We start from the raw sequence: 25,846 nt of genomic DNA, 5'->3' as shown, positions 1-25,846 counted from the left end.
ACCTCTGCTGTGCCTGTCTCGGCTCACAGAGCTCTATGGCTGCGACAATGGTCAGTGAATGCTGACTCCAAGAAAGGTGTGGAGAATCTTCCTTTTACAGGAGAGGCCTTGTTTGGGGAAGAAGAACTGAACAATTGGATTTCAGTCTACCTATCTGCCCTCGGCTGCACCCCCTGCTACACGTCCCTGCCCTGGGCCCTAACTGCAGTCCTTTCGTGTGGCCAGATTCAGAGGCAAAGCCACAGGTGCCTCAAATGCTGCTAGAGGAAACCACAGTAGGTCCCGTAAACCAGCGACTGCTGGACCTCAGGACCAGGCCTCTGGATCCCCTTCCACGAAGCCCTCCGCGTGACGGTTGGCCCCAGCAGCAGGGCAATTTTCAGGTAGGTGCTCGCCTCCAATACTTTGCCCATGTGTGGAAACAGTCCTGCCGGGATCCTTGGGTGAGGGACCTCATATCTCGAAAGTACCGGTTAGAATTTCAAGCACCACCTCCTCTCAGATTCTTCAAGTCCAGCTTACCGTAGCAAGGGTTACCTTACAGGACGCCATTCAAAAACTGCTACAAACGGGTGCTTTTGTCCCAGTACCTCCTCCGTTGCACAGGTTTTTTTAATACTCCAGCCTTTTTGTTGTACCGAAACCGGTCGAGTCAATACAGCCCACCTTGAACCTAAAATCTTTGAACCCTTATCTACGAGTGTCCAAATACAAGATGGAGCCCCTAAGGGCGGTGGTCTCCAGTCTGGAGGAGGGGGAGTTCTTAGTGCCCCTGGATGTCAAGGATGCTTACCTACCGCCAAATGGCCTCCTTATCAGGCTTACCTCCGGTTTGGTATACTGAACCACCACTTCCAGTTTCAGGCCTTACCCTTTGGTCTCTCCACAGCCCTAAGGGTATTCACAAAAGTCATTGCGGAGATGATGCTACAGTTAGGCAAGATGGGGGTCAACATAGTCCCCTATTTGGATGATCTCCTGATAAAGGCGATGTCCAGGGAATGTCTGCTACACAGCATCAACTTGACTACTCACCTGCTTACGGACCATGGGTGGATCCTAAATTTCAAGAAGTCTCACCTGGAACCATCACAAAGAATTCAGTTCCTGGGAATGATACTGGACACAGTGTCTCAGAAGGTATTCCTTCCAATGGACAAGGCCTTGACTATCCAGGCTATGGTCCGCTTGGTGCTCAGACCCCGCAAGATCTCAATTCATCTCTGCATCCACCTACTGGGCCAGATGGTAGCCTCATACGAGGCAATCCAGTATGGCAGATTTCATGCCCGTCCATTCTAGCTGGACCTACTGGACAAGTGGTCAGGGTTTCACCTGCACATGCACCAGAGTATAACTCTGTCACCAAAAGCACGAATCTCCCTGTTACGGTGGCTACAAGTCTTTCACCTTGTGGAGGGTCAGCGTTTCAGTACCCATTCCAGGACTCTACTGACGACGGATGCCAGCCTCCGAGGTTGGGGCGCTGTGACCCAGGGGGTTCAGTTCCAGGGGAAGTGGTTGAGTCAGGAATCCACACTCCTGATCAATGTTCTGGAACTCAGGGCGATTTACAATGCTCTTCTACAATCCTCCTATCTTCTCCCTCAGGTATTTCAACAACTGGTTCACCGGTGGGGCTGCCCACAGATAGACCTCATGGCTTCTCGTTTCAACAAGAAGCTTCGCCGTTACTGTTCCAGAATGAGGGATCCGCAGGCTTCAGCATTGTACGCTCTGACGGCGCCGTGGTCTTACCAGTTCGTATACCGGTTTCCTCCAATCTCCAATCCCTCTCATTCCAAGAGTTCTAAAAAGACTCAAAATGGAAAGAGTTCAGACAATTCCAGTTGCCCCGGATTGGCCTCGATGGGCCTGGTACGCAGACCTCCTGACCCTGTCACTGGAGGGACCCTGGCCTCTGCCGCTTCGCAAGGACCGCCTGCTACAAGAACCATTCGTCTATCCAGACTTACTGCGGCTACGTTTGATGGCTTGGAAGTTGAGAGGGAGATTCTAGCCAGGAAAGGTCTCCCACCTAAGGTTGTTTCCACTATGGTCCAGGCCCGTAAGGTGGTTATGTCAAAACATTACCACCGCATCTGGAACAAATACATTTCTTGGTGTGAGGGTAGAAAATATCCTCCTGTGGAGTTTCAACTAGGCCGGTTTCTGCTCTTCCTGCAAGCAGGTGTGGATATGGTCCTACAGTTAGGCTCTACCTAGGTTCAGATTTCGTCTCTCTCCATCTTCTTCCAGAAACAATTGGAGGTCATACCGGAAGTAGAGACTTTCCTTAAGGGTGTTCTTCACATTCAACCGCCTTTTGTCCCTCCCACGCTCCGTGAGATCTCTCTGTGGTCTTGACTTTTCTCCAGTCAGACTGGTTTGAACCTTTAGATGAACAAAATGGAGTATTTTCAGGTGAGAGCAGTAATGAAAATAGTGCTGCCTGGGTCCAATATAAGGAAGATAAACACTAATCTTCAATAATACAGAAAAAAATAATTGCAATATGGGACCCCTGGTGCACAATATTCGTAGATGTATGCTGTACTTAATAGTACTGGATCATTAAACCACCATGTGCATTTCTATACACACAAGCATGACATTTTATTAAAACAAAAACAATTATACATATACCATGTTAAAACCTATAATGTGCAAGAAAAGCAACTTTATCGTGCAAAATGAGCAACTTTGATTGAGGTAGATAGGAGCCAGGTGCCTTGGAGGAGGAGCAGTGAGGGGTATGCTCTGGAGCAGGAGACTTTAAGTTGACACGCACAGTGTGGTGGTGTTGGGCCATTCAGCCTAGGACCCCAGCTATCTTCTTAAGATAGCCCACCGCTCCTACGGACTATGGTGAGCAACTGTCTCCATTTAAGGAGAATATAAGCACTAAGGCACTTTCATCAAGGCACCTGGCTCCTATCTACCTCACTCAAAGTTGCTCATTTTGCACGATGAATTTGCTTTTCTTGCACATTATATGTTTTAACTGTATATGTATAATTGTTTTTGTTTTAATAAAATGTCATGCTTGTGTGTATAAAAATGCACATGGTGGTTTAATGATCCAGTACTATTAAGTACAACATACATCTATGAATATTGTGCACCAGGGGTCCCATATTGCAATTCTTTTTTTCTGGTTTGAACCTTTACACAAGGTGGACTTGAAATATCTTACCTGGAAGACTGTCATGCTGCTGGCTCTGGCCTCTGCTAGACATGTGTCAGAATTGGGGGCCCTATCTTGTAAGAGCCCGTATTTGATATTTCATGAGGACAGAGCGGAACTCAGGACTCGTCCGCAGTTTTTGCCGAAGGTGGTTTCGGCCTCTCACATTAATCAACCGTTAGTGGTTCCGGTACTGTCGGATCCATCGGTTGCTTCAAAGTCCTACCAAAATTGGATGTCCTGCTTCTAAGCAGTCCATTGCTCGCTGGCTCAGGTTGACCATTCAACAAGCCTACTCTTCGGCAGCATTGCCGCTGCCGAGTTCTATTCAGGTCCACTCCACAAGGTCGTGGGTTCTTCCTGGGAGGCGGCTGCCCGGGGCGTCTCGACCTTACAGTTGTGCCTTGCAGCTACTTGGTCTGGTTCGAACACATTCGCTAAGTTCTATAGGTTCGACACCTTGGCCAGAGATGGCCTGCAGTCTGGTCAGGCGGTTTTGCATGGGTCTCAGCACTCTCTCACCCGTTCTGGGAGCTTTGGGACTTTCCCATGGTACTAAAGTCACCCCAGAATTCACTAGGATGTTAGAGAAAATAGGAATTTAAAACCTTCCGGTAATTCCTTTTCTCGTAGTCTGTAGTGCTTCCTTTTCCTGCTTACTTGGTTATAAGTGTTCTTGATTGGGTCTGCTGTTGCTGTCCCAGTTCCTTTTTTGGTTAACGTTGTTATCCTTGTATGGTTAGTTTTCTCTCCTCTGTTCTGGTGTACTCTGCTATCCTTCATACTGTTGTGTGTTGGTTCATTACCTCACCACTTTACTGTTATTCCTTCTTTCATGGTATGTCCATCTCCTCGGACACAGTTTTCCTATACTGAGTCTGCAGGAGGGGCATAGAGGGGAGGAGCCAGCACATACTATTGATTTCTTAAAGTGCCAGGCTCCAATGGACCCAATCTTATACCCCATGGTACTAAAGTCACCCCAGTATCCACTACGGACTACGAGAAAAGGAATTACCGGTAGGTATTAAATTCCTATTTTTACACACTGGGTATTCTAAGATAGGAACTAGTCCACAGTATTACAAATTAGTGATTGGATTCACAAAAGTGACCCCCCCACCTTATTTTCCACATTCATGTTTTTAATTGAAATATGCATGCATTATTCTTGCCTGGATTATTATGGCTATATTTCATTGTACAATTTTGTACTTAATTTGCAGAACTACAAACCAACCGGACACAGACAGCAGAGCCTGCAGCAAGCAAGCGCACCGAGAGCAGTGCATTGGTATGATGATTTTAAAATGTTGTAAATGTTTGTTTCCCTTGCATTGGAGGGCACTAACCCTGAGGTACTTAGGTGTATGCCTCTAATGTGTGGTTGTCAGAAACTACAGCCATTGCCATTCTAGATGCTGTATCGCCAAAAGATTGTTCAGATAGTTTCGCATTTTCTATCTTAAAATATATTATTTTCAGGATGGATGGGGCTTCCTTTACATTCACTCCAGCTTCAGCCTTGGCTAATAAGGCTGTTATAAATTGGCCAGAACAGCAGTTTGAAGGCCTGAACTCTGGCAGGCCAGAGCCCAGAATGAATGGCCTTTATTGTACTTAGGTGATGTGGCCTCTTTGGTCTGGATCCAGAAAACCTCAATGTTGGCATCAATATAAACACATGGGGGTATATGCAATTGCGGTCGAATTCCCGAAATTGTCGAATTTCGGGTCATTTTCGCCAAAAAAAATAATTTGTCAATGCAATTCAGTGCTTTCCGTCAAAAAAACGGACTTTCAAAATTCGACTTTTTGAAATTCGACTTTTTGCAAATTCGACTTTTCTGCAATGATACAAGTGCTGCAATTCGACAAAAGCATATTCAATTCAAGTTTGGAAATTCGACAGCAGTGCTTTTAGACAGTAAATTCGTCATTTTCAATCCGCCACACTTTGGAGGGTGAAAACAATAAAAAAGAATTTAAACATGGTTTTTTTTGTGTTTTTTTTTTTGGGAATAGCATATCTATTTATATTAGAAGGGATTAGGTACTTTTTCTTTTTTTTTTGGAGGCACAAGTATTATTTATATATTTTTAAAAAAAAATTTTTAAAAAATTTTTTTATTGCTGGAACGGTAAAATAAAAATAAAAAAATGGCGTGGGGTCCCCCGTCCAAAGCATAACCAGCCTCGGGCTCTTCGAGCTGGTCCTGGTTCTAAAAATGCGGGGAGAAATTGGGCAGGGATCCCCCGTATTTTTAAAACCAGCACCGGGCTCTGCGCCTGGTGCTGGTGCAAAAAATACGGGGGACAAAACGAGCAGGGGTCCCCCGTATTTTTCACACCAGCATCGGGCTCCACTAGCTGGACAGATAATGCCACAGCCGGGGGTCACTTTTATACAGTGCCCTGCGGCCGTGGCATTAAATATCCAACTAGTCACCCCTGGCCGGGGTACCCTGGGGGAGTGGGGACCCCTTCAATCAAGGGGTCCCCCCCCCCAGCCACCCAAGGGCCAGGGGTGAAGCCCGAGGCTGTCCCCCCCATCCAAGGGCTGCGGATGGGAGGCTGATAGCCTTGAGTAAAATGACAGAATATTGGTTTTTCCAGAAGAACTACAAGTCCCAGCAAGCCTCCCCCGCAAGCTGGTACTTGGAGAACCACAAGTACCAGCATGCGGGAGAAAACCGGGCCCGCTGGTACCTGTAGTTCTACTGGAAAAAAAATACCCAAATAAAAACAGTACACAGACACCGTGACAGTAAAACTTTATTACACACTGCCGACACACACATACTTACCTATGTTCACACGCCGACATCGGTCCTCTTCTCCATGTAGAATCCACGGATACCTGAAAAGAAAAGATCAATATACTCACCTCAGCCATGGTCCAGAGATAAATCCACGGACTTGGCAAAAAAAGAAAACGAACACCCGGACCACCGGACTGAAAGGGGTCCCATGCTGACACATGAGACCCCTTTCCACGAATGAGACCTGTCAGTGACAGCTGTCACACAAAGGTCTCTAAAGCCAATCAGGAAGCGCAACTTCGTTGCGCTCACCTGATTGGCTGTGCGCTGTCTGAACTCAGACAGCGCATCGCACAGCTCCGTCCATTATATTCAATGGTGGGAACTTAGCGGCTAGCGGTGAGGTCACCCGCCGGTCAGCGGCTGACCGCGGGTAACCCCACCGCTGACGGCAAAGTTCCCACCATTGAAACTAATGGAGCGGCTTTGCGATGCGCTGTCTGACAGCTCAGACAGCGCACAGCCAATCAGGTGAGCGCCACGGAAGTAGCGCTTCCTGATTGGCTGAAGGGACTTCAGTGACAGGAGTCACGTGATGTCCCGGCATTCGTGGAAAGGGGTCTCATGTGAAAGCATGGGACCCCTTTCAGTCCGGCATGGAACGGGTGTTCGTTTTTTTTTTTTAACAAGTTCGTGGATTATCTCTGGACGTGGATGTACCTCTGGACGCTGGAAGGTGAGTATAATTGTTTTCACAGGTACCCTCGGATCGTCGGAGACCGTGGCAGTCGGCGTGTCAACATAGGTAAGTATGTGTGTGTCGGCAGTGTGTAATAAAGTTTTACTTGTCACGGTGTGTGTGTCCTGTTTTTATTTGGGTATTTTTTTCCCAGTAGAACTACAGGTACCAGCGGGCCCGGTTTTCTCCCGCATGCTGGTACTTGTGGTTCGCCAAGTACCAGCTTGCGGGGGAGGCTTGCTGGGACTTGTAGTACTGCTGGAAAAAACAATATTCTTGTCATTTTACTCAAGGCTATCAGCCTCCCATCCGCAGCCTTTGGATGGGGGGGACAGCCTCGGGCTTCACCCCTGGCCCTTGGGTGGCTGGGGGGGGGGGACCCCTTGATTGAAGGGGTCCCCTCTCCCCCAGGGTACCCCGGCCAGGGGTGACTAGTTGGATATTTAATGCCACGGCCGCAGGGCACTGTATAAAAGTGACCCCCGGCTGTGGCATTATCTGTCCAGCTAGTGGAGCCCGATGCTGGTGTGAAAAATACGGGGGACCCCTACTCGTTTTGTCCCCCGTATTTTTTGCACCAGCACCAGGCGCAGAGCCCGGTGCTGGTTTTAAAAATACGGGGGATCCCTGCCCAATTTTTCCCCGCATTTTTAGAACCAGGACCAGCTCGAAGAGCCCGAGGCTGGTTATGCTTTGGAGGGGGGACCCCACGCCATTTTTTTTCTCGGGTTTTTCCCCGTTTTTTTAAATCGCGGCAAAATCCGGCAAATCGGCCGATTTTCGCCCGCGGGACTGTCGAATCCGTTTTTCATTGAATATGGTGAATTCCGGCAGCCACCTGCCGGAATTCACTTGTCGAATTGTGTCGAATTAAAAAACGGCGATAATTTGCCGCGATTCGCCGTGAATTGCATATACCCCATGGGTGGATAATTAGAGCCACCCCTTGCAAAATGTTAAATACAATTATCAATATCCTGACCAGAAAGTATTTAAAAGACCAGTAAACCTAAATTATTTTTATTAAATGTTACCAGATGGAGTCTATTCAATGCAGGTCGGATCCTTTTCGACGGAATGATCCGACAATGCAGCATTCAATTTGGCAGCCAAATCCGACAGGTTTTGGCTGTTCTCGACAATGTCAATCCAACTTTTTTTTAGCCGCGGATCCACTTGTTTTCCGCCAAATTGGAATTGCCGACCTGTCGGAAAAACGGCAGCCCCATTGAATAGGTCAAATCACAATTCAACCTAAAAAAGTCAGAAACTGCTGTCTTTCCGACAAGACAGCAGTTCCATCTATAATTGAATACACCCCTAAGTCAGAGGCCGTTCTGCACTCAGCCCTATGTTTTCTGATATGAGGGTTGTCACAGAGACTCTTCTCTCTGTCTAGAGGAGCAAAGCAATTTAACACCAGAATTAAGCAATCCTTGACTTTCACTAATGCTGGTATTTCAGAATCAGAATCAGCTTTATTGGCCAGGTATACTTGTGTATGCTAGGAATTTGTCTTCGGTTTGCTATACAACAGCCAAGTAGGTAACCGATAAGCAGGTGGGGGGGGAAGAGGGGACCAATGAAAATTCACACAGATAGGTATACCGTAAGGACACAAGTTAGTTACATGTACGTCTAGTCAGTCAATGTTTTAAATTATGAGCTTTGCTTGGAATATGTCATTTGGTGATTAAGGGAACTTTCACTAGTAAATGAACTGAGCATTGTCACATATATGAAATATATAGTGGTGGCATAAAGCATAGGAATGTTATGTATATGATCAGAGCACATTTAGTAAATAGATGAATATTATGGCCAATATGTGGTCCACATTTCTCACTCTTTCAATTCTACAGGCATCTATTATCCAGAATGTGTTTGTTGCTTGTAGAGAAGGCAGCCGAGGATAAATGTAATCCTCCTTGGATGCCAAGTTTCTTTCAGAAATATTTTCAATTGATATTATTTTTTAACCTCTTGTGTTACACATGCACCCTTTACTTATCTGTTGCCTTTTCCTGCTTTATTTTCAGGGTCGAAAAGCTGGAGTCATTGATCTTACACTTGATGATGAAGATGTGGTGTCGTCTCCTCAAGGTGAGGAGGATTTAACTTTAGACTGTACTGGCTTGGAGCTATAAATAAATAATGCATAGTAATATTTCAAAACCATACTAGTTTATTTAAAAAAAAACAAATAAATCTAAAATGCACAAGTTTTTAATTTGCTCTCCCTCACTGTGTTCTCCAAGCTTTTGCTATGTGTTCTACTCTAACTATATTTCAATGTCTTCATTTTGTGTTATACAATTTATAATTGTATTTTGTTGCACAACTACAACCTACAGAAGTGTCCTCATACATCTTTGATGCAGTCTCGCCAAACAGACTCTCTTAGCACGCAGGTCCCATGAATTTCTACTAGCGTCGGGAGTCTTTTTTTTGCGTTTTTGTGCCAAAAATGCATCTTAGTCGCAACACGATTTGACTATGACACATGAGGTGACTCTGCTGATTAATTTGATATGTAACATTAATATCTCTAAGATGCAGTTTTGGCAATAAAAGACACCCAACGCTAGTGGAGTCGCATGGGGCCTGTCGGCTTACTCACGCCAGGTGTATCCCGCTGTGTTGCATATTGAGGCTAGATGCATGAGGAGACACAGTAGTGTGCTTGTAGCGAGCTGCCATTTGTTTTTTGTTGTTTTCAGTCTCTCCTTTTTTTACAAAACTCTGCATAGAACTTATATTTTCTCATGAATTTTTTCTACTTTCCCACTATGGTCATAAGACCTGTTGGTAGGTTTATTGTCTTCTGATAAAACAAGTTCTGTGTGTATAGAAATTAGATTATTCTTTAGTGGAAAAGCAGGAATTCTCTTCCATAAAATTCTTTTCTCTGAACCCACTGGGGACACTGGACCCTGGGGAAATATTTTCTTACACGATGGTGCTACGGTTCTTTGAATTTTCTCAATAGGTAATGTCTCCTATTTCCATATTTCCCTACTCCTGGAACCCTAGGCAGAAACAAAAGCATAGGGAAAAACACATCTGCGTGAAAATACATATTCATGTTTAGTAAACATTAAACAAGAGAACCAGTGTGTTTTCCTGATCTATAACATTGGGATGGAGTGCTGTGGAAGATCTGTCATGCATCCAGAATTATCACCCAAGTAATCTAAAGAGGAATGAAGCCACTGATGGTGGTAGAGAGCCTGATGACTTTACACCAGTTGAGCAGAATGCCTGTCAGACTGTGTGAGGACTTGGCAAATGATTTATTCACAGACCAAACCTGTTTATATCTCAGCTATACTTAAAGAGCTGAAAACTGCTGTCTCAACCCATAATCTCTTCCTTTACAAAAAAAGGACCAAAAAAGAGTAACCCACGCTTTTGACATACAGTATTTACCAGTAGTCCTAACGGGATGCGGTCAACATCCCGCTGGACGGGATCCCGGCGGTCGAAATACCGACGCCGGAATCCCGACCGCCACAATCCCGACATATTCTCCCTCCGTGGGTGTCCACGACACCCGTAGAGGGAGAATATAATAGTGTGTCGAGCGTAGCGAGGCACCGTGCCCGCAAGGGGCTGCGTTCCGCTCTCCACCCCTGTCGGGATTGTGTGGTCGGGATTCCGGCGTCGGTATTTCGACCACCGGGATCCCGTCCAGCGGGATTACGTACTGATCCCGTCCTAACAATACACAGACAAAATAGACAACATCTGTTAAAGATAGGGAATGAAGAGTCTTTTTTTTTTTTTTTTACTCTCTAATGCCTGTGCAATAGGGCTCGGTAAGCGGAGACTGCTGAAGCTCATATTCTTGCTCTGCTTTAGACGACATCTAGAGCTGCAACCCTTAGATATTCTGTTCCCTTCCGGTTGTGTTTCACTGAGACCGTAAATTCCAACCTAGGTTTTTGTGACTGCAAGCAGTCCAAGACTTGCACTGACCACTTTTCCACAGCCTTGTAAGACCCCGGCTGAGGGTAATACCAGTCTCTCCAAGACACCAGACAAATGTACTTAAGAATGTTTTTAGATTTGTGATGTATAACACCCTTACAAGTTTCAGCATTAGACAGTTTGAATAGTGGTGACTCCTCACACTATGGGTTGTCCACCATAGGTGGATTTCCATTTATCCTTGTATTAATGAATAAAGGGCCTTATACAGAGGTGGACGCAGCCTCTGCGTTCGAATGCAGTGACCGCGTCCACCAGGTCTGCGTACATGCACTGGCGATAATGTGCGTGCACGTCCCTTCACCATGCGGCTGCATCCATGAAGGATGCAGCCAGAAGGTGAGTGACAGAAGTGGGCGATGGGTGGTCGGCGACACAGCATTGTGGGGGCATGGAGGGCAAAATCGGGAGGTGTCGGGCGAGTTTTCGGTGTGGATGCGTGATGTCATACACAGCCGCTCCGTGAAAAAATGGCACCAGACTGCCTACCAGCGGTCGATAGGGGTTGAATGTAAATCGATGCATTCGCAATTAAATTGCGAACGCATCGCGGGGTGGCGCCACACACATGTTGGGTGGCCTTGCCCTGTGCTGAACATCCCCTAGCATGTGAGCAGATGGACGCAGATCTTGCATCCATCTCTGAATGACCCCCAAAGTGCATGTGACCTCAATCTTACAGCCTGGTCCTTGCCTCACCAATTACTGTTGCCAAATGCAGAAAATAAAGTTTTTGCTTTTTCTTCCTCTTTAACAGGAAATTTTCATGTTGTCCTGGGCGTGTAGTGCTAGCATAGCAGTCCAAATATTCACGATATCATTTCTTAGAATCCTTACCAAAATGTGAGGACTCATCAGCTTCTGATTTTGAAGCTACCTTGCCTCTTGACCCAGAACATTACTTTTTCCTGATCTCCGAAGGGGATTAATTCTCTTAGCTTGGCCAAGCATTGCAACCAAACCAATTCCTCTTGTGGTATCACTAAGGGACCAGCTAAATGCACTGTGTATTTGGTCACTTTTCATTCACAATCAGGGCACCCTTGGCAAGCTGTGCAGGCTCAGAAATAGAAATACTGGTTCTACCATATGGGTGGCAACCAGAAAGGTGTCTGTGCTGCACACAAAGCATCCATGCCAAATTTACCACAACATTTTACACAAGTGAAGACTCATCAGTGCTAACTAGGAATTGTTCCCTTTATTCATCCTTTATGGTGAAAAGAAGGCCCTGAATAACATTGTACTCAGAATCCAGCAGAAAGTGCAGAAGTCCTCCATAAACAAATCCTATGCTCCCTAGCTAAAGCTAATTCCCAGCTGGTGTCACAGAAAAAGTAAGAGCTGCTGGCATGGCTGTAAAGTGGAAATAAGTAATCACCATTTTACAATAAATAGGCTAGATGCATCATCGCTTGGAGTGTGAGAAAATGGAAATGATAAACTACCAGCCAACCAGCTCCTAACTGTCATTTTTCAAACAGAGCCTGTGACATGGCCATTAGGAGCTGATTGGCTGGGGCCTTTTCTCTCTTCATTTTATCACTCTCCAAGTGATAATGCCAAGCTTGGGGAAGAATGATATTGGGGGTTATCGTTACATCGTTTTAGGCTCAAAATGTTAGCAGCCTAATGGGAAGCAGTCCCAAGCAACTCTGTTTCTCATAGTACAGATCGGCAACATGAAGCTATCTGTAGTATAGTCATCCGTCTGTACAAGACTACATGTAACAAATACAATTTTAGAGTTAAGGTGTGTACACACGGTGAGATATTTTCTTTCCATTTTGACTATATAGTCAAAATCGCAAGAAAAGTTAGTGCAAATCGCAAGGTGTGATGCCACTTGCGATCCCGATTCGATCCCGATGCTCGGTCCCGCCAGGTCGGTATTGCAAGAAAAGATAGACTGTGCAGACAAGTCAATCCTTGCTAGATCGGTGTACTATGTAGTTCATCTCACATGTCAATGACATCTCACATAAGCCAAAATCGTAAGCACACATATCTCAAGAAAAGTTAGTCAAAATCGGTGGTGCTGGGCTTCGGGGAGTTCAAGGGAAATAGCATAGTCAAAATCGGCCATAGCAAGGATCTCACCGTGTGTACACACCTATAGTGCCTTTTCATAGCAAATATTAGAAGTTAAACATTAACTTCTGCAACTTTAAACATGTTTAGATTTATCTATATAACTTTTTATTGCAAATCCGATAAACCAGTACTGGCTGCTTTCCGTCTGCTGTAAATACAGAGGGTTTTTATTGGAGGTAGATTATTTACATACAATTGTAACCTTGAAAGTTAGATAATTCTATTTTGTACTATTATTATTGTGCTTTAGACTCCAGAAGGACTAACTCTGCAGCTGTATCCGGAACAGTTCAGTCATCACAACCAGTAGCTCGTCCTGCACAGCCTTCCCAGGCTAATACTCTGCAGACATCCACTGCACCTGCAGGACTTCCTTCACAGGCCACAATACATGTTTTACCAACAGGTAACAAGATATTGTCTACATCCAGGCAATATTAAATGTAGAATTCTATACAAGTGGAATTAATAGTGGTCTGAAATGTAATTTATGTACGTATCTTCTTAATAAGGTTAATGGGCAATAAGGTTAATGTTGCTGTTGATGGGCATTCAGAGTGTAAAATGTGCATTGACAACCTGAAGCTTGTTTTAAATAGGGCTAGCAGTATTAGAGCTTGAAACACTTGATTCATTGTAACTGCAGTACTATCTGACAAAAGTATAAGTGTGTTCCTGCCTACTTGCGATATGGACGTGTGTATATTTTATATATTAAGGCATATGTGAATGTACACTATTTGTGTGTGTGTACTGAAAAGTGGGCGATTAACTTTCCATGTTCAGTAGTACAAAGAACTATTGAAGTGTAAGAAAGTGATGTGGTCATATGACTCATCCTTCACCACGTTCTCAACAGATGGATGAGTGCATTATTGGCAGTATCCTGAGGAAGCCTATTGTACATCCTTCCGCTCTTGTTTCCAGTAGTGGAGGGTATTGTTGTTCCTTAGTGTTGAGGCATATATTTCATGCATTGTTTAGGTGCAACCTTTCCTTTTGAAGACAAGGTCAGTGATCATCTCCAATTAACTAGTGCTGAAGTGTAGATTGTTGTAGTGTTCATTCTAGCACCTTGCACCTGTAACAACACGTGCAGTTCCTCTTTCCTACCTGGGGTGTCTCACTGTACTCTGGTGTTTCTAGCACACTTTAGTCTATTTCTGAGATACAGACCAGAGTGTGCTAGTAGCACCGGAGCAGAGAGCAATACCCCAGGCAGGGAAGAGGGACTGTGAGTGAGTATTGTGAGCTCAGATTTTTAGGAAACCCATTGAACTTGACTTTTTTTTTTGTAATATCTTTGTTTACATAATGAAAAAGATAGGAGAAGCAGAACCATTAATATCAAATATTTCACTATCTATTCCAGCTCAGACAACTGTTAATATAACGCAGCGACCAGGGATTCAAGCAGCACAAAGGCCTTCAGCTCCTCGAGCACCTAACAACCCACACATGGTTTACACATCAACAACCCTTCCCACTGTACCTGTGCAGACACCTGTACGCAACACTGTCATGCAAAGTCAGAACCTACGGCAGATCAATCCACAAACTGGAGGTAAGATTATACAAGCAACTTCACATGCAATGGGGAATTCTAAGCTCTTTCTAATAAAATCATAAATATGAGCAAAAACAAAAAAGTAGAAGTATGGTTTAAAAGTGGTATTCTAAATCATATATAGTGATTTACAATATAGTCTTTTTGTTTACACCAAGGTTATACTGTACAAGTGGAGCACACACTATAGTAGTAACATGCTGAAATATTTAATTCATCACATTATGGTTCTATGAAAAGCACCAAGTAACTTCATCCGTCTCTGTGGCCTGAAGAACTGGGCATCCACTAAACATTTGCCAACTAGATATCTGTGCTTCTCTCAGAAAAATGCCAGTCTGTAGAGTCACTTAGTGTCCTGTATCAAGAGTTTCCTGGTTTTCTCATCTCCACTCATACCCACTGTGTATATCCCAATATAATAAATACTTATTTCAAGACACAGTAAACATGAAACTGATAAAGACTAAAAACTGGCCATCACCCAGTAAAGGGGGGTACTCACGGAGCGATATTCTAAGCAATCTGACTAGATTGCTTAGAATTTGAGCATTATCGCTCCATGTGTAGCCCCCACAGCGATAGCGATGCGCAGCCCCGCGCATCGCTATCGCTGCTGCTAGATTGGCCTGCATGCAGGCCAATCTAGCGGGTCGCTCACTTCACCCGCTGGGTGAAGTGAGCGCTCCCCCCGCACGCTCAGCACAGATCGCGCTGTGCTGAGCGGCGGGAGAGATGTGTGCTGAGCGGTTCGCTCAGCACACATCTCTCCTGCAGCGGCCCGTCTATATGGGCCTTAAGCCCTAGGCATTTTTGTCCACTCCTAAAGTGACATCTTTGGAGATCATTAACCATCCCTTTTATCAAGCTTCTGGTCTTTGACAACTTTTATTATTATTTTTTTTTTAAACAAAGTTTTACTTGGAGGTATTTGTTCAAATTTTAAATGTTCTGTTCTGGGAGGTGCTACAAAGACAAGCTTATGAATCTGATTTGCTATCCGAGATTGAAGGTTTTCTCTCTTACATTATGCCTTATTTGCACAAAAGGGTTTAGGCTTAGGGCCTGACTCAGATGTGGTTGGAGAGTGCTGTTTACTTGGAAGCAGCAGTGATGCACAGATACTGTATGTTAATGCAGCAGGAGGCACCCGGTGTAACTAAACACCTCCTGCATGCATTTGTAATCCAGTGCTGCATCCAAGGATGCAGCATCGGAACACTTGTGACACCATCAGTTGGCTGTGTGAACCCATGGGCAGGGGCGTAGCCAGAACTCTGTGGGCCCCATAGCAACACTTTGAAGGGGCCTCAATGCTTCTACAGAGACCACTTTTTGCAGTTGTTAATGTTATGCCCCAAAGTAGTTCCCTTGTTCATGTTATGTCACATTGTAGTGCTGCCAGTACACATCACGGGATCAGTACTAAATGCCGCCGGTCGGAATCCCGGCGGTCGAAATACCGACGCCGGAATCCCGACCACACAATCCCGACAGGGGTGGTGAGCGGAACGAAGCCCCTTGCGGGCTCGCTTCGCTCGCCACGCTGCGGGCACGGTGCCTCGCTACGCTCGGCACACTATTATATTCTCCCTCTATGGGTGTCGTGGACACCCACGGAGGGAGAATATGTCGGGATTGTGGCGGTCGGGATTCCGGCGTCGGTATTTCAACCGCCGGGATTCCGTCCGGCGGCATCCTGACCGCATCCCCACATCACAATACCCCCATTTCAAATTATGGCATACAGTGTCTCCAGTTCATATTATACCACACTATAGTGCCTCCACTCCATACTGTGCCATATGACAGTGCCCCCAGTTCATATTATGTAACATTATAATGCCCTCTAGTTAATTTTATACCACATTATAATCAGCAGGTCCAGGGTCATACCTAGATATATTGCAAGCCCGAAGGCAAAAGCTTGTAAAGGCCCCTATGTACCTCTCAAGAAGATGGGCCCCTCTCAGCTCTGGGCCCCATAGCAGCGGCACACCCTACACCTATCATAGTTACACACTTGTATATAACACGTAAAACTGTGACAGGGAAGATGGGCACTTCTCAGCTCTGGGCCCCATAGCAGCTGCACCTGCACCTATGGTAGCTATGCCCTTACCCATGGGGCTACCGTAGCTCTTCTCAAGAGGCCAGGAAATCTCTGTCTGAAGACTGATACCCTGGCCTCAGCAACCCCGCAAAACCGAGGCGACAAACCTTAATTTTGGGAAACAGTTGATGTTGATGCCCTCTCCCCACCCCCAAAACGGCTGCAGACTGTCAATCTCTTGACATCTGCAGTCATAATGTGTCCGACGACACAGGACCTGAATTGCATGTGCGTGCTCCAATACACTGCATGTGTCAGGGCATGACTCAGGCCCTTAGTGCACTAAAAAAACTAAGCAGCTGCTGAATTTGGTGGGATACATTTCTTCCAGTGATGATGTGGATTAAACTTTTCACAGTACATTGCGTATTGATTTCGTTTTCTGCTGTCTCTGAAATGTTTAGGAGTACCTGTAAGAATGCCACAAGCCACAGCTTATGTTGTAAATAATGGGATGTCTATAAGTACTACTGGACCACAACTCACAGTTCATCATCGGCCACCTCAAGTAAGTGCACATATGAATCTCCAGTTCTTTCTTTTGCAGACATGTTAGGGAGCAGTATAAAAGCAGCTGTGCAGTGTTCTACTTTATTTTTACGTCAATATATTGGGAACAATACACCTCGGGCGTTATAGAGCCTTAGCCAGGAATTTGGTACTTAAGTTGAAGTCTGAAAGCTGCTCCTCCTGATGGAATTCCAGTTTCAGCTGAGTGTCCAAAAGATTAGGGCACCTCTGCACTAGGACTGCCTCAGCCAGCTAGAGTTATTCCATTCTTTTCTTTAACTGATTTATTTCTATACTTTATTGCCTCTGCTGGATGGACTTTGGAAGGTGAAATTAGCCACTGCCACAGAATGCAGTGACCAGAGACCCCTGTGCTGCTAGCGACAAAAGACACGTTACAGCAGATTCCTGACAAAACTATGTAGGTGCATTAGTGGCTTTTCTAGGTACTGTAGCAGCAACAGAGGCCTGCATGGAGCAGATGATTCAGGGCCTTTGGTGCATAGGAGATGGGTGTACAGGTTATGCAGCCTTACACTTGAAATGCAATGGCATTCCCCCTGGGCCGTAGCCATGTCTGTACCTGACAGACTGCCAGTCAGAGCCACTGACCCAGATCTACTTGTTTATTGCCCCTGCAGGGAAGTATTAAGAGTGGGAGCTTTTGTTTTATTCATCTAATTTTAGCAGAGGACCGGTCTGTCTTTTATAGTTATGCTTTTTTGCTTGTCTAGTTCAGAGGTAGGCAATCTGTGGCAATCCAGCTGCTGTGGAACTACACATCCCAGCATGCTCTTCTACAGTTTTGCTGTTAGGTTACGCTAAAACTATAGCAGAACATGTTGGGATGAGTTGTTGCACATCAGCTGTAGTGCCACAAGTTACCTAAAGCTGGTCTAGTTGTAGCACTACAGCTGTCCCTCATGTTGTACGGTCGTGTCTAGTACTGAGCATGCCTGGAGGAAATTCTGCTGGTATGGCTGTGCCAGCCTAGGCTAAATCCTTGGTCCTATCTTTTTCAGAACTTTAATACTTTGTAGCACATATTCCAAGGGAGGGTGGAAAAAAGTATTTCTCAATCAGCTTTCTCCAATGAAGCTTCACAGTATTGCCCTTCTCATCAGAGGATGCTTTGCAGGGGTCTTTAAAGTCTTTAGCAAAAACACTGGGTGACACAGTTTGGATATGGACCACGGCAAAATTGGTACATGACAGAGTATGAGTTTGATAATCTTTAGAGGTGTTTGTAAAGTCCAGCATATCTTCATAAGTGCCAGTGTACCGCTGTGTTTCTGAGAGAATATGATTTCAAATTTACGTCTCTGGGGTATAAAGGATGTTGCATCTAAACTTCATGGTATAAGTGACTCTGGCCCAGATGTACTAAACCTTGAAAAGTGATAAAGTGGAGAGTGATAAACTAGCAACCAATCAGGTACTAGCTGACATTTTTCAAACAGGGCCTGTAGCATGGCAGTTAGGAGATGATTGGTTGGCACTTTATCACTCTCCACTTTATCACTTTTTAAGGCTTTTAGTGTATCTGGCCGAGTCCGCAGTTTCCTGACATTCAAGACTGAAGAGCCAGGCTAGGGACATTTATTATTTAAAAGGAAGAATGAAACCGTCTATTTATTGTCTCTCCAGTTGGTTGTTTGACTTGGTGAAGCTAGGACCAAACTTTGAAGAATGTGACAGGTTTCTTATAGACTGCAGTCTCTAGTGAGGATATAGAAAAAATGGGAGTCCATATCAAAGATGGATGCCACCATTTCAGAAACTAATGAAGTCAGATGCAGATTCTATTACAGATGCCACTAATTAGGTATTGTGAAGCCATATTAATGTCTATGTACAGTGCAAACATGATCTGAACAGCTTTCTGAGGGCATGTGGTCTAGTTCACAAAATTCTCAATTGTTGACACTGGTAGACCATGTCCAGGAGGTATCAGAGTATGTGGGTAACATTTCAGACACATCCTGCTATAAGTCCAAAAGGTCAGAAGGATTGGAAGGCACCATTTTCATGGTTTGTATGCAAACTGAAAATCAGTGCCCATGTGGTCTTAACAAGTGATTTATTGGGACTAGTATTTCAGCCTCAGTGGTTGTGTCTGAATGAAAAGACACTTAGATCAGGATCACATAATTGTTCTCCTGAAATCCCAACCCAGATGGGTTTTTCACTTCTGTTTCTGCTGGAGACTAATCAAAGAAATTTGTTCTGAGGGAGGCCATTCTGTTTTGAATCTCCTTGTGGGTTGCCACTCCAGTCTTGGTAAAGAAGGGTATGTTGGGATATCCATTCTTTTTCCAAAAATCAGGTTGATCAGCTTTTGAGTAGACAAGTTCAAAATGGAGTCACTGAGTGGCAGGAGCGGAATGAGTTTGTTGTCTCTATCAGTGATGCATAGTATATTTCTCTGACGTCCTAAGTGGATGCTGGGGACTCCGTCAGGACCATGGGGAATAGCGGCTCCGCAGGAGACCGGGCACAAAAATAAAGCTTTAGGATCAGGTGGTGTGCACTGGCTCCTCCCCCTATGACCCTCCTCCAAGCCTCAGTTAGGTTTTTGTGCCCGTCCGAGCAGGATGCAATCTAGGTGGCTCTCTTAAGGAGCTGCTTAGAAAAAGTTTTTAGGTTTTTTATGTTCAGTGAGTCCTGCTGGCAACAGGCTCACTGCATCGAGGGACTTAGGGGAGAGAAGTTCAACTCACCTGCGTGCAGGATGGATTGGCTTCTTAGGCTACTGGACACCATTAGCTCCAGAGGGAGTCGGAACACAGGTCTCACCCTGGGGTTCGTCCCGGCCCCGCGCCGCCGACCCCCCTTGCAGATGCTGAAGATTGAAGGTCCAGAAACCGGCGGCAGAAGGCTTTTCAGTCTTCATGAAGGTAGCGCACAGCACTGCAGCTGTGCGCCATTGTTGTCACACACTTCACACCATAGGTCACGGAGGGTGCAGGGCGCTGCTGGGGGCGCCCTGGGCAGCAATGTATAATACCTTTTATGGCTAAAAAATACATCACATATAGCCCTTGAGGCTATATGGATGTATTAAACCCATGCCAGATATCTCAAACTCCGGGAGAAAAGCCCGCCGGAATAGGGGGCGGGGCTTATTCTCCTCAGCACACAGCGCCATTTTCCTGCTCAGCTCCGCTGTGAGGAAGGCTCCCAGGACTCTCCCCTGCACTGCACTACAGAAACAGGGTAAAACAGAGAGGGGGGGCACTTTTTTTGGCGATATTTTATATATTTAAGCTGCTATAAGGATACAACACTTATATAAGGTTGTTCCCATATATATTATAGCGCTTGGGTGTGTGCTGGCAAACTCTCCCTCTGTCTCCCCAAAGGGCTAGTGGGGTCCTGTCTTCGATAAGAGCATTCCCTGTGTGTCTGCTGTGTGTCGGTACGTGTGTGTCGACATGTATGAGGACGATGTTGGTGTGGAGGCAGAGCAATTGCCGATAATGGTGATGTCACCCCCCAGGGAGTCGACACCGGAATGGATGGCTTTGTTTATGGAATTACGTGATAATGTCAGCACATTACAAAAATCATTTGACGACATGAGACGGCCGGAAAACCAGTTGGAACCTGCCCAGGCGTCTCAGACACCGTCAGGGGCTGTAAAACGCCCTTTACCTCAGTCGGTCGACACAGACCCAGACACGGACACTGAATCTAGTGTCGACGGTGAAGAAACAAACGTATTTTCAAGTAGGGCCACACGTTATATGATCACGGCAATGAAGGAGGCTTTGCATATCTCTGATACTGCAAGTACCACAAAAAGGGGTATTATGTGGGGGGTGAAAAAACTACCTGTAGTTTTTCCTGAATCAGAGGAATTGAAAGATAGAAAAGTGCTAATTTCAAAAAAGTTATTGGCATTATACCCTTTCCCGCCAGAGGTTAGGGCGCGCTGGGAAACACCCCCTAGGGTGGATAAGGCGCTCACACGCTTATCAAAACAAGTGGCGTTACCGTCTCCTGATACGGCCGCCCTCAAGGATCCAGCTGATAGGAGGCTGGAAACTACCCTAAAAAGTATATACACACATACTGGTGTTATACTGCGACCAGCCATCGCCTCAGCCTGGATGTGCAGTGCTGGGGTGGTCTGGTCGGATTCCCTGACTGAAAATATTGATACCCTGGATAGGGACAGTATTTTATTGACTATAGAGCAATTAAAGGATGCTTTTCTTTATATGCGAGATGCTCAGAGGGATATTTGCACTCTGGCATCGAGAGTAAATGCGATGTCCATATCTGCCAGAAGAAGTTTATGGACGCGACAGTGGTCAGGTGATGCGGATTCTAAACGACATATGGAAGTATTGCCGTATAAAGGGGAGGAATTATTTGGCGTCGGTCTATCGGATCTGGTGGCCACGTCAACTGCCGGAAAATCCACCTTTTTACCTCAGACCCCCTCCCAACAGAAAAAGACACCGTCTTTTCAGCCGCAGTCCTTTCGGTCCTATAAGAACAAGCGGGCAAAAGGACAGTCATATCTGCCCCGGGGCAGAGGAAGGGGTAAGAGAGGACAGCAAGCAGCCCCTGCCCAGGAACAGAAGCCCTCCCAGGGTTCTGCAAAGCCCTCAGCATGACGCTGGGGCTTTACAAGCGGACTCAGGAGCGGTGGGGGGTCGACTCAAGAATTTCAGCGCACAGTGGGCTTGCTCACAGGTGGACCCCTGGATCCTGCAGGTAGTATCTCAGGGTTACAGGTTGGAATTCGAGAAGTCTCCCCCTCGCCGGTTCCTAAAGTCTGCTTTGCCAACGTCTCCCTCAGACAGGGCGACGGTATTGGAAGCCATTCACAAGCTGTTTTCTCAGCAGGTGATAGTCAAGGTACCCCTCCTACAACAAGGAAAAGGGTATTACTCCACGCTATTTGTGGTACCGAAGCCGGACGGCTCGGTAAGACCTATTCTAAATCTGAAATCTTTGAACCTGTACATACAGAAATTCAAATTCAAGATGGAGTCACTCAGAGCAGTGATAGCGAATCTGGAAGAAGGGGACTTTATGGTGTCCCTGGACATAAAGGATGCTTACCTGCATGTCCCAATTTGCCCTTCACATCAAGGGCACCTCAGGTTCGTGGTGCAAAACTGTCATTATCAGTTTCAGACGCTGCCGTTTGGATTGTCCACGGCACCTCGGGTCTTTACCAAGGTAATGGCCGAAATGATGATTCTTCTTCGAAGAAGAGGCGTATTAATTATCCCTTACTTGGACGATCTCCTGATAAGGGCAAGGTCCAGAGAACAGCTGGAGGACGGAGTAGCACTAACCCAATTAGTGCTGCAACAACACGGGTGGATTCTGAATTTTCCAAAATCTCAGTTGACACCGAAAACACGTCTGCTGTTCCTGGGAATGATTCTGGACACGGTTCAGAAAAAGGTGTTTCTTCCGGAGGAGAAAGCCAAGGAGTTATCCAAACTTGTCAGGAACCTCCTAAAACCAGGAAAAGTGTCTGTGCATCAATGCACAAGAGTCCTGGGAAAGATGGTGGCTTCTTACGAAGCGATTCCATTCGGCAGATTCCACGCACGAACTTTTCAGTGGGATCTGTTGGACAAATGGTCCGGATCGCATCTGCAGATGCACCAGCGGATAACCTTATCACCACGGACAAGGGTGTCTCTTCTGTGGTGGTTGCAGAGTGCTCATCTGTTAGAGGGCCGCAGATTCGGCATACAGGACTGGGTCCTGGTGACCACGGATGCCAGTCTGAGAGGCTGGGGAGCGGTCACACAGGGAAGAAACTTCCAGGGAGTATGGTCAAGCCTGGAGATGTCTTTTCACATAAATATACTGGAGCTAAGAGCGATTTACAATGCTCTAAGTCTGGCAAAACCCCTGCTTCAGGGTCAGCCGGTGTTGATCCAGTCGGACAACATCACGGCAGTCGCCCACGTAAACAGACAGGGCGGCACAAGAAGCAGGACAGCAATGGCAGAAGCTGCAAGGATTCTTCGCTGGGCGGAAGATCATGTGATAGCACTGTCAGCATTGTTCATTCCGGGAGTGGACAACTGGGAAGCAGACTTCCTCAGCAGACACGATCTACACCCGGGAGAGTGGGGACTTCATCCAGAAGTCTTCCACATGATTGTGAACCGTTGGGAAAAACCAAAGGTGGATATGATGGCGTCCCGCCTCAACAAAAAACTGGACAGGTATTGCGCCAGGTCAAGAGACCCTCAGGCAATAGCTGTGGACGCTCTGGTAACACCGTGGGTGTTCCAGTCAGTGTATGTGTTCCCTCCTCTGCCTCTCATACCAAAAGTACTGAGAATTATACGGCAAAGGGGAGTAAGAACGATACTCGTGGCTCCGGATTGGCCAAGAAGAACTTGGTACCCGGAACTTCAAGAGATGCTCACGGAGGATCCGTGGCCTCTACCTCTAAGACGGGACCTGCTTCAGCAGGGACCGTGTCTATTCCAAGACTTACCGCGGCTGCGTTTGATGGCGTGGCGGTTGAACGCCGAATTCTAAGGGAAAAAGGCATTCCGGAAGAGGTCATTCCTACACTGGTAAAAGCCAGGAAGGAGGTGACTGCACAACATTATCACCGCATTTGGAGAAAATATGTTGCGTGGTGTGAGGCCAGGAAGGCCCCCACGGAGGAATTTCAATTGGGTCGATTCCTACATTTCCTGCAAACAGGATTGTCTATGGGCCTCAAATTGGGGTCCATTAAGGTTCAAATTTCGGCCCTGTCGATTTTCTTCCAGAAAGAATTGGCTTCAGTTCCTGAAGTCCAGACTTTTGTAAAAGGAGTACTACATATACAGCCCCCGGTTGTGCCCCCAGTGGCTCCGTGGGACCTTAATGTAGTTTTGGATTTTCTCAAATCCCATTGGTTTGAGCCACTCAAATCGGCGGATTTGAAATATCTTACATGGAAAGTAACCATGCTACTGGCCCTGGCTTCAGCCAGGAGAGTGTCAGAATTGGCTGCTTTATCCTATAAAAGCCCATATCTGATTTTCCATTCGGACAGGGCAGAACTGCGGACGCGTCCTCATTTTCTGCCTAAGGTGGTGTCAGCGTTTCACCTGAACCAGCCTATTGTGGTGCCTGCGGCTACTAACGATTTGGAGGATTCCAAGTTGTTGGACGTGGTCCGGGCATTGAAAATATATATTTCAAGAACGGCTGGAGTCAGAAAGTCTGACTCGCTGTTTATATTGTATGCACCCAATAAGCTGGGTGCTCCTGCTTCTAAGCAGACGATTGCTCGTTGGATTTGTAGCACAATTCAACTTGCACATTCTGTGGCAGGCTTGCCACAACCAAAATCTGTCAAGGCCCATTCCACAAGGAAAGTGGGCTCATCCTGGGCGGCTGCCCGGGGGGTCTCGGCATTACAACTCTGCCGAGCAGCTACGTGGTCGGGGGAGAACACGTTTGTAAAATTCTACAAATTTGATACCCTGGCTAAAGAGGACCTGGAGTTCTCTCATTCGGTGCTGCAGAGTCATCCGCACTCTCCCGCCCGTTTGGGAGCTTTGGTATAATCCCCATGGTCCTGACGGAGTCCCCAGCATCCACTTAGGACGTCAGAGAAAATAAGATTTTACTTACCGATAAATCTATTTCTCGTAGTCCGTAGTGGATGCTGGGCGCCCATCCCAAGTGCGGATTGTCTGCAATACTTGTACATAGTTATTGTTACAAAAAAATCGGGTTGTTATTGTTGTGAGCCGTCTGTTCAGAGGCTCCTACGTTTGTCATACTGTTAACTGGGTTCAGATCACAAGTTGTACGGTGTGATTGGTGTGGCTGGTATGAGTCTTACCCGGGATTCATTATCCTTCCTTATTGTGTACGCTCGTCCGGGCACAGTATCCTAACTGAGGCTTGGAGGAGGGTCATAGGGGGAGGAGCCAGTGCACACCACCTGATCCTAAAGCTTTATTTTTGTGCCCTGTCTCCTGCGGAGCCGCTATTCCCCATGGTCCTGACGGAGTCCCCAGCATCCACTACGGACTACGAGAAATAGATGTATCGGTAAGTAAAATCTTATTTTAATGCCCCAATCTGGGAAGGTCATCAATCAATGCTGTTTTAGATTTACAGTCTGATATCATCATTATGCATTTCTGTCTGTACGTATGGCAATTATGGCCATTCTGCTGAGGTGCAGAGGGTGACTTTTATTCCTTACCTGGACGATATGTTAATGAAGGTGGGGTCCTCTATTTTACTAATGGGTTCCATGAGCAAGTGGTGGCACAGCACCTTGATTCCTGTGGGGGATCATCAATTGCTTTGTATAAAACCTACTTCCTACCCAGCAAATAATTTTTCAGACAGCAGAGGGTATTCTTGTCAGTGGACAAGATTCTCTAATTTCAGACACTAATATCCTCTTAAATGTTTGTTTTGTTTTGTTTTGCATAGTAGGGAAAGATGGTTTGCAATACAGAATATTTCAGATTAAAATTGGACAAGTCCCTGCGTCAATTTAACAGTCAGTTCAGCATGTTCCAAAAAGCGCATCAGTCGTACCTCTGGTGGCTCAAGGTAGACAAGCTTAGTTTCTTTACTGTCCTCTTCAAGGACTTTGGATTCAAGATGTCAAAGCTCCCATATCTGGAACTGAGAGATAATGTTAAATGCTCTGGTCAAAGGACAGCCTCTATGATGAGGATAAGCCACTCTAATTCAGTCAGATAGTGCCACTTTGTTGGCATCTTTACAGTTAAGTAAACAACCACCTTAATGTGCTGGATGCATTAAGGTGTTCCAGCAATCAGTAGGGGAAGGTTTAGGGGTCAGACCACCCTTCAGCACAATATCATTGGCCACCCCCCAATTTTATTATTTTCAATATTACGTTCTAAAC

At 45.9% G+C, this 25,846-nt stretch overlaps 1 protein-coding gene across 5 annotated transcripts in view; it reads left to right on the top strand.

Annotated features, from left to right (window-relative positions):
* LOC134958066 (activating transcription factor 7-interacting protein 1-like) overlaps nucleotides 1-25,846 on the top strand; it is a 190,745-nt gene that overhangs the window by 153,016 nt on the left and 11,883 nt on the right. For all 5 annotated transcript variants that reach the window (XM_063940419.1, XM_063940420.1, XM_063940416.1 and 2 more), the window contains 5 exons: nucleotides 4,414-4,481; nucleotides 8,728-8,791; nucleotides 13,023-13,178; nucleotides 14,145-14,336; nucleotides 16,857-16,960. In XM_063940419.1, the coding sequence (XP_063796489.1) occupies nucleotides 4,414-4,481; nucleotides 8,728-8,791; nucleotides 13,023-13,178; nucleotides 14,145-14,336; nucleotides 16,857-16,960 (584 nt within the window). The remainder of the gene's footprint in view (nucleotides 1-4,413; nucleotides 4,482-8,727; nucleotides 8,792-13,022; nucleotides 13,179-14,144; nucleotides 14,337-16,856; nucleotides 16,961-25,846) is intronic.

The sequence above is a fragment of the Pseudophryne corroboree genome, chromosome 9, assembly GCF_028390025.1.
Source record: "Pseudophryne corroboree isolate aPseCor3 chromosome 9, aPseCor3.hap2, whole genome shotgun sequence".
Classification (NCBI taxonomy): domain Eukaryota; kingdom Metazoa; phylum Chordata; class Amphibia; order Anura; family Myobatrachidae; genus Pseudophryne; species Pseudophryne corroboree.
Note: the sequence above shows the minus strand (reverse complement) of the source record. Positions and strands in the feature narration are given on the sequence as shown.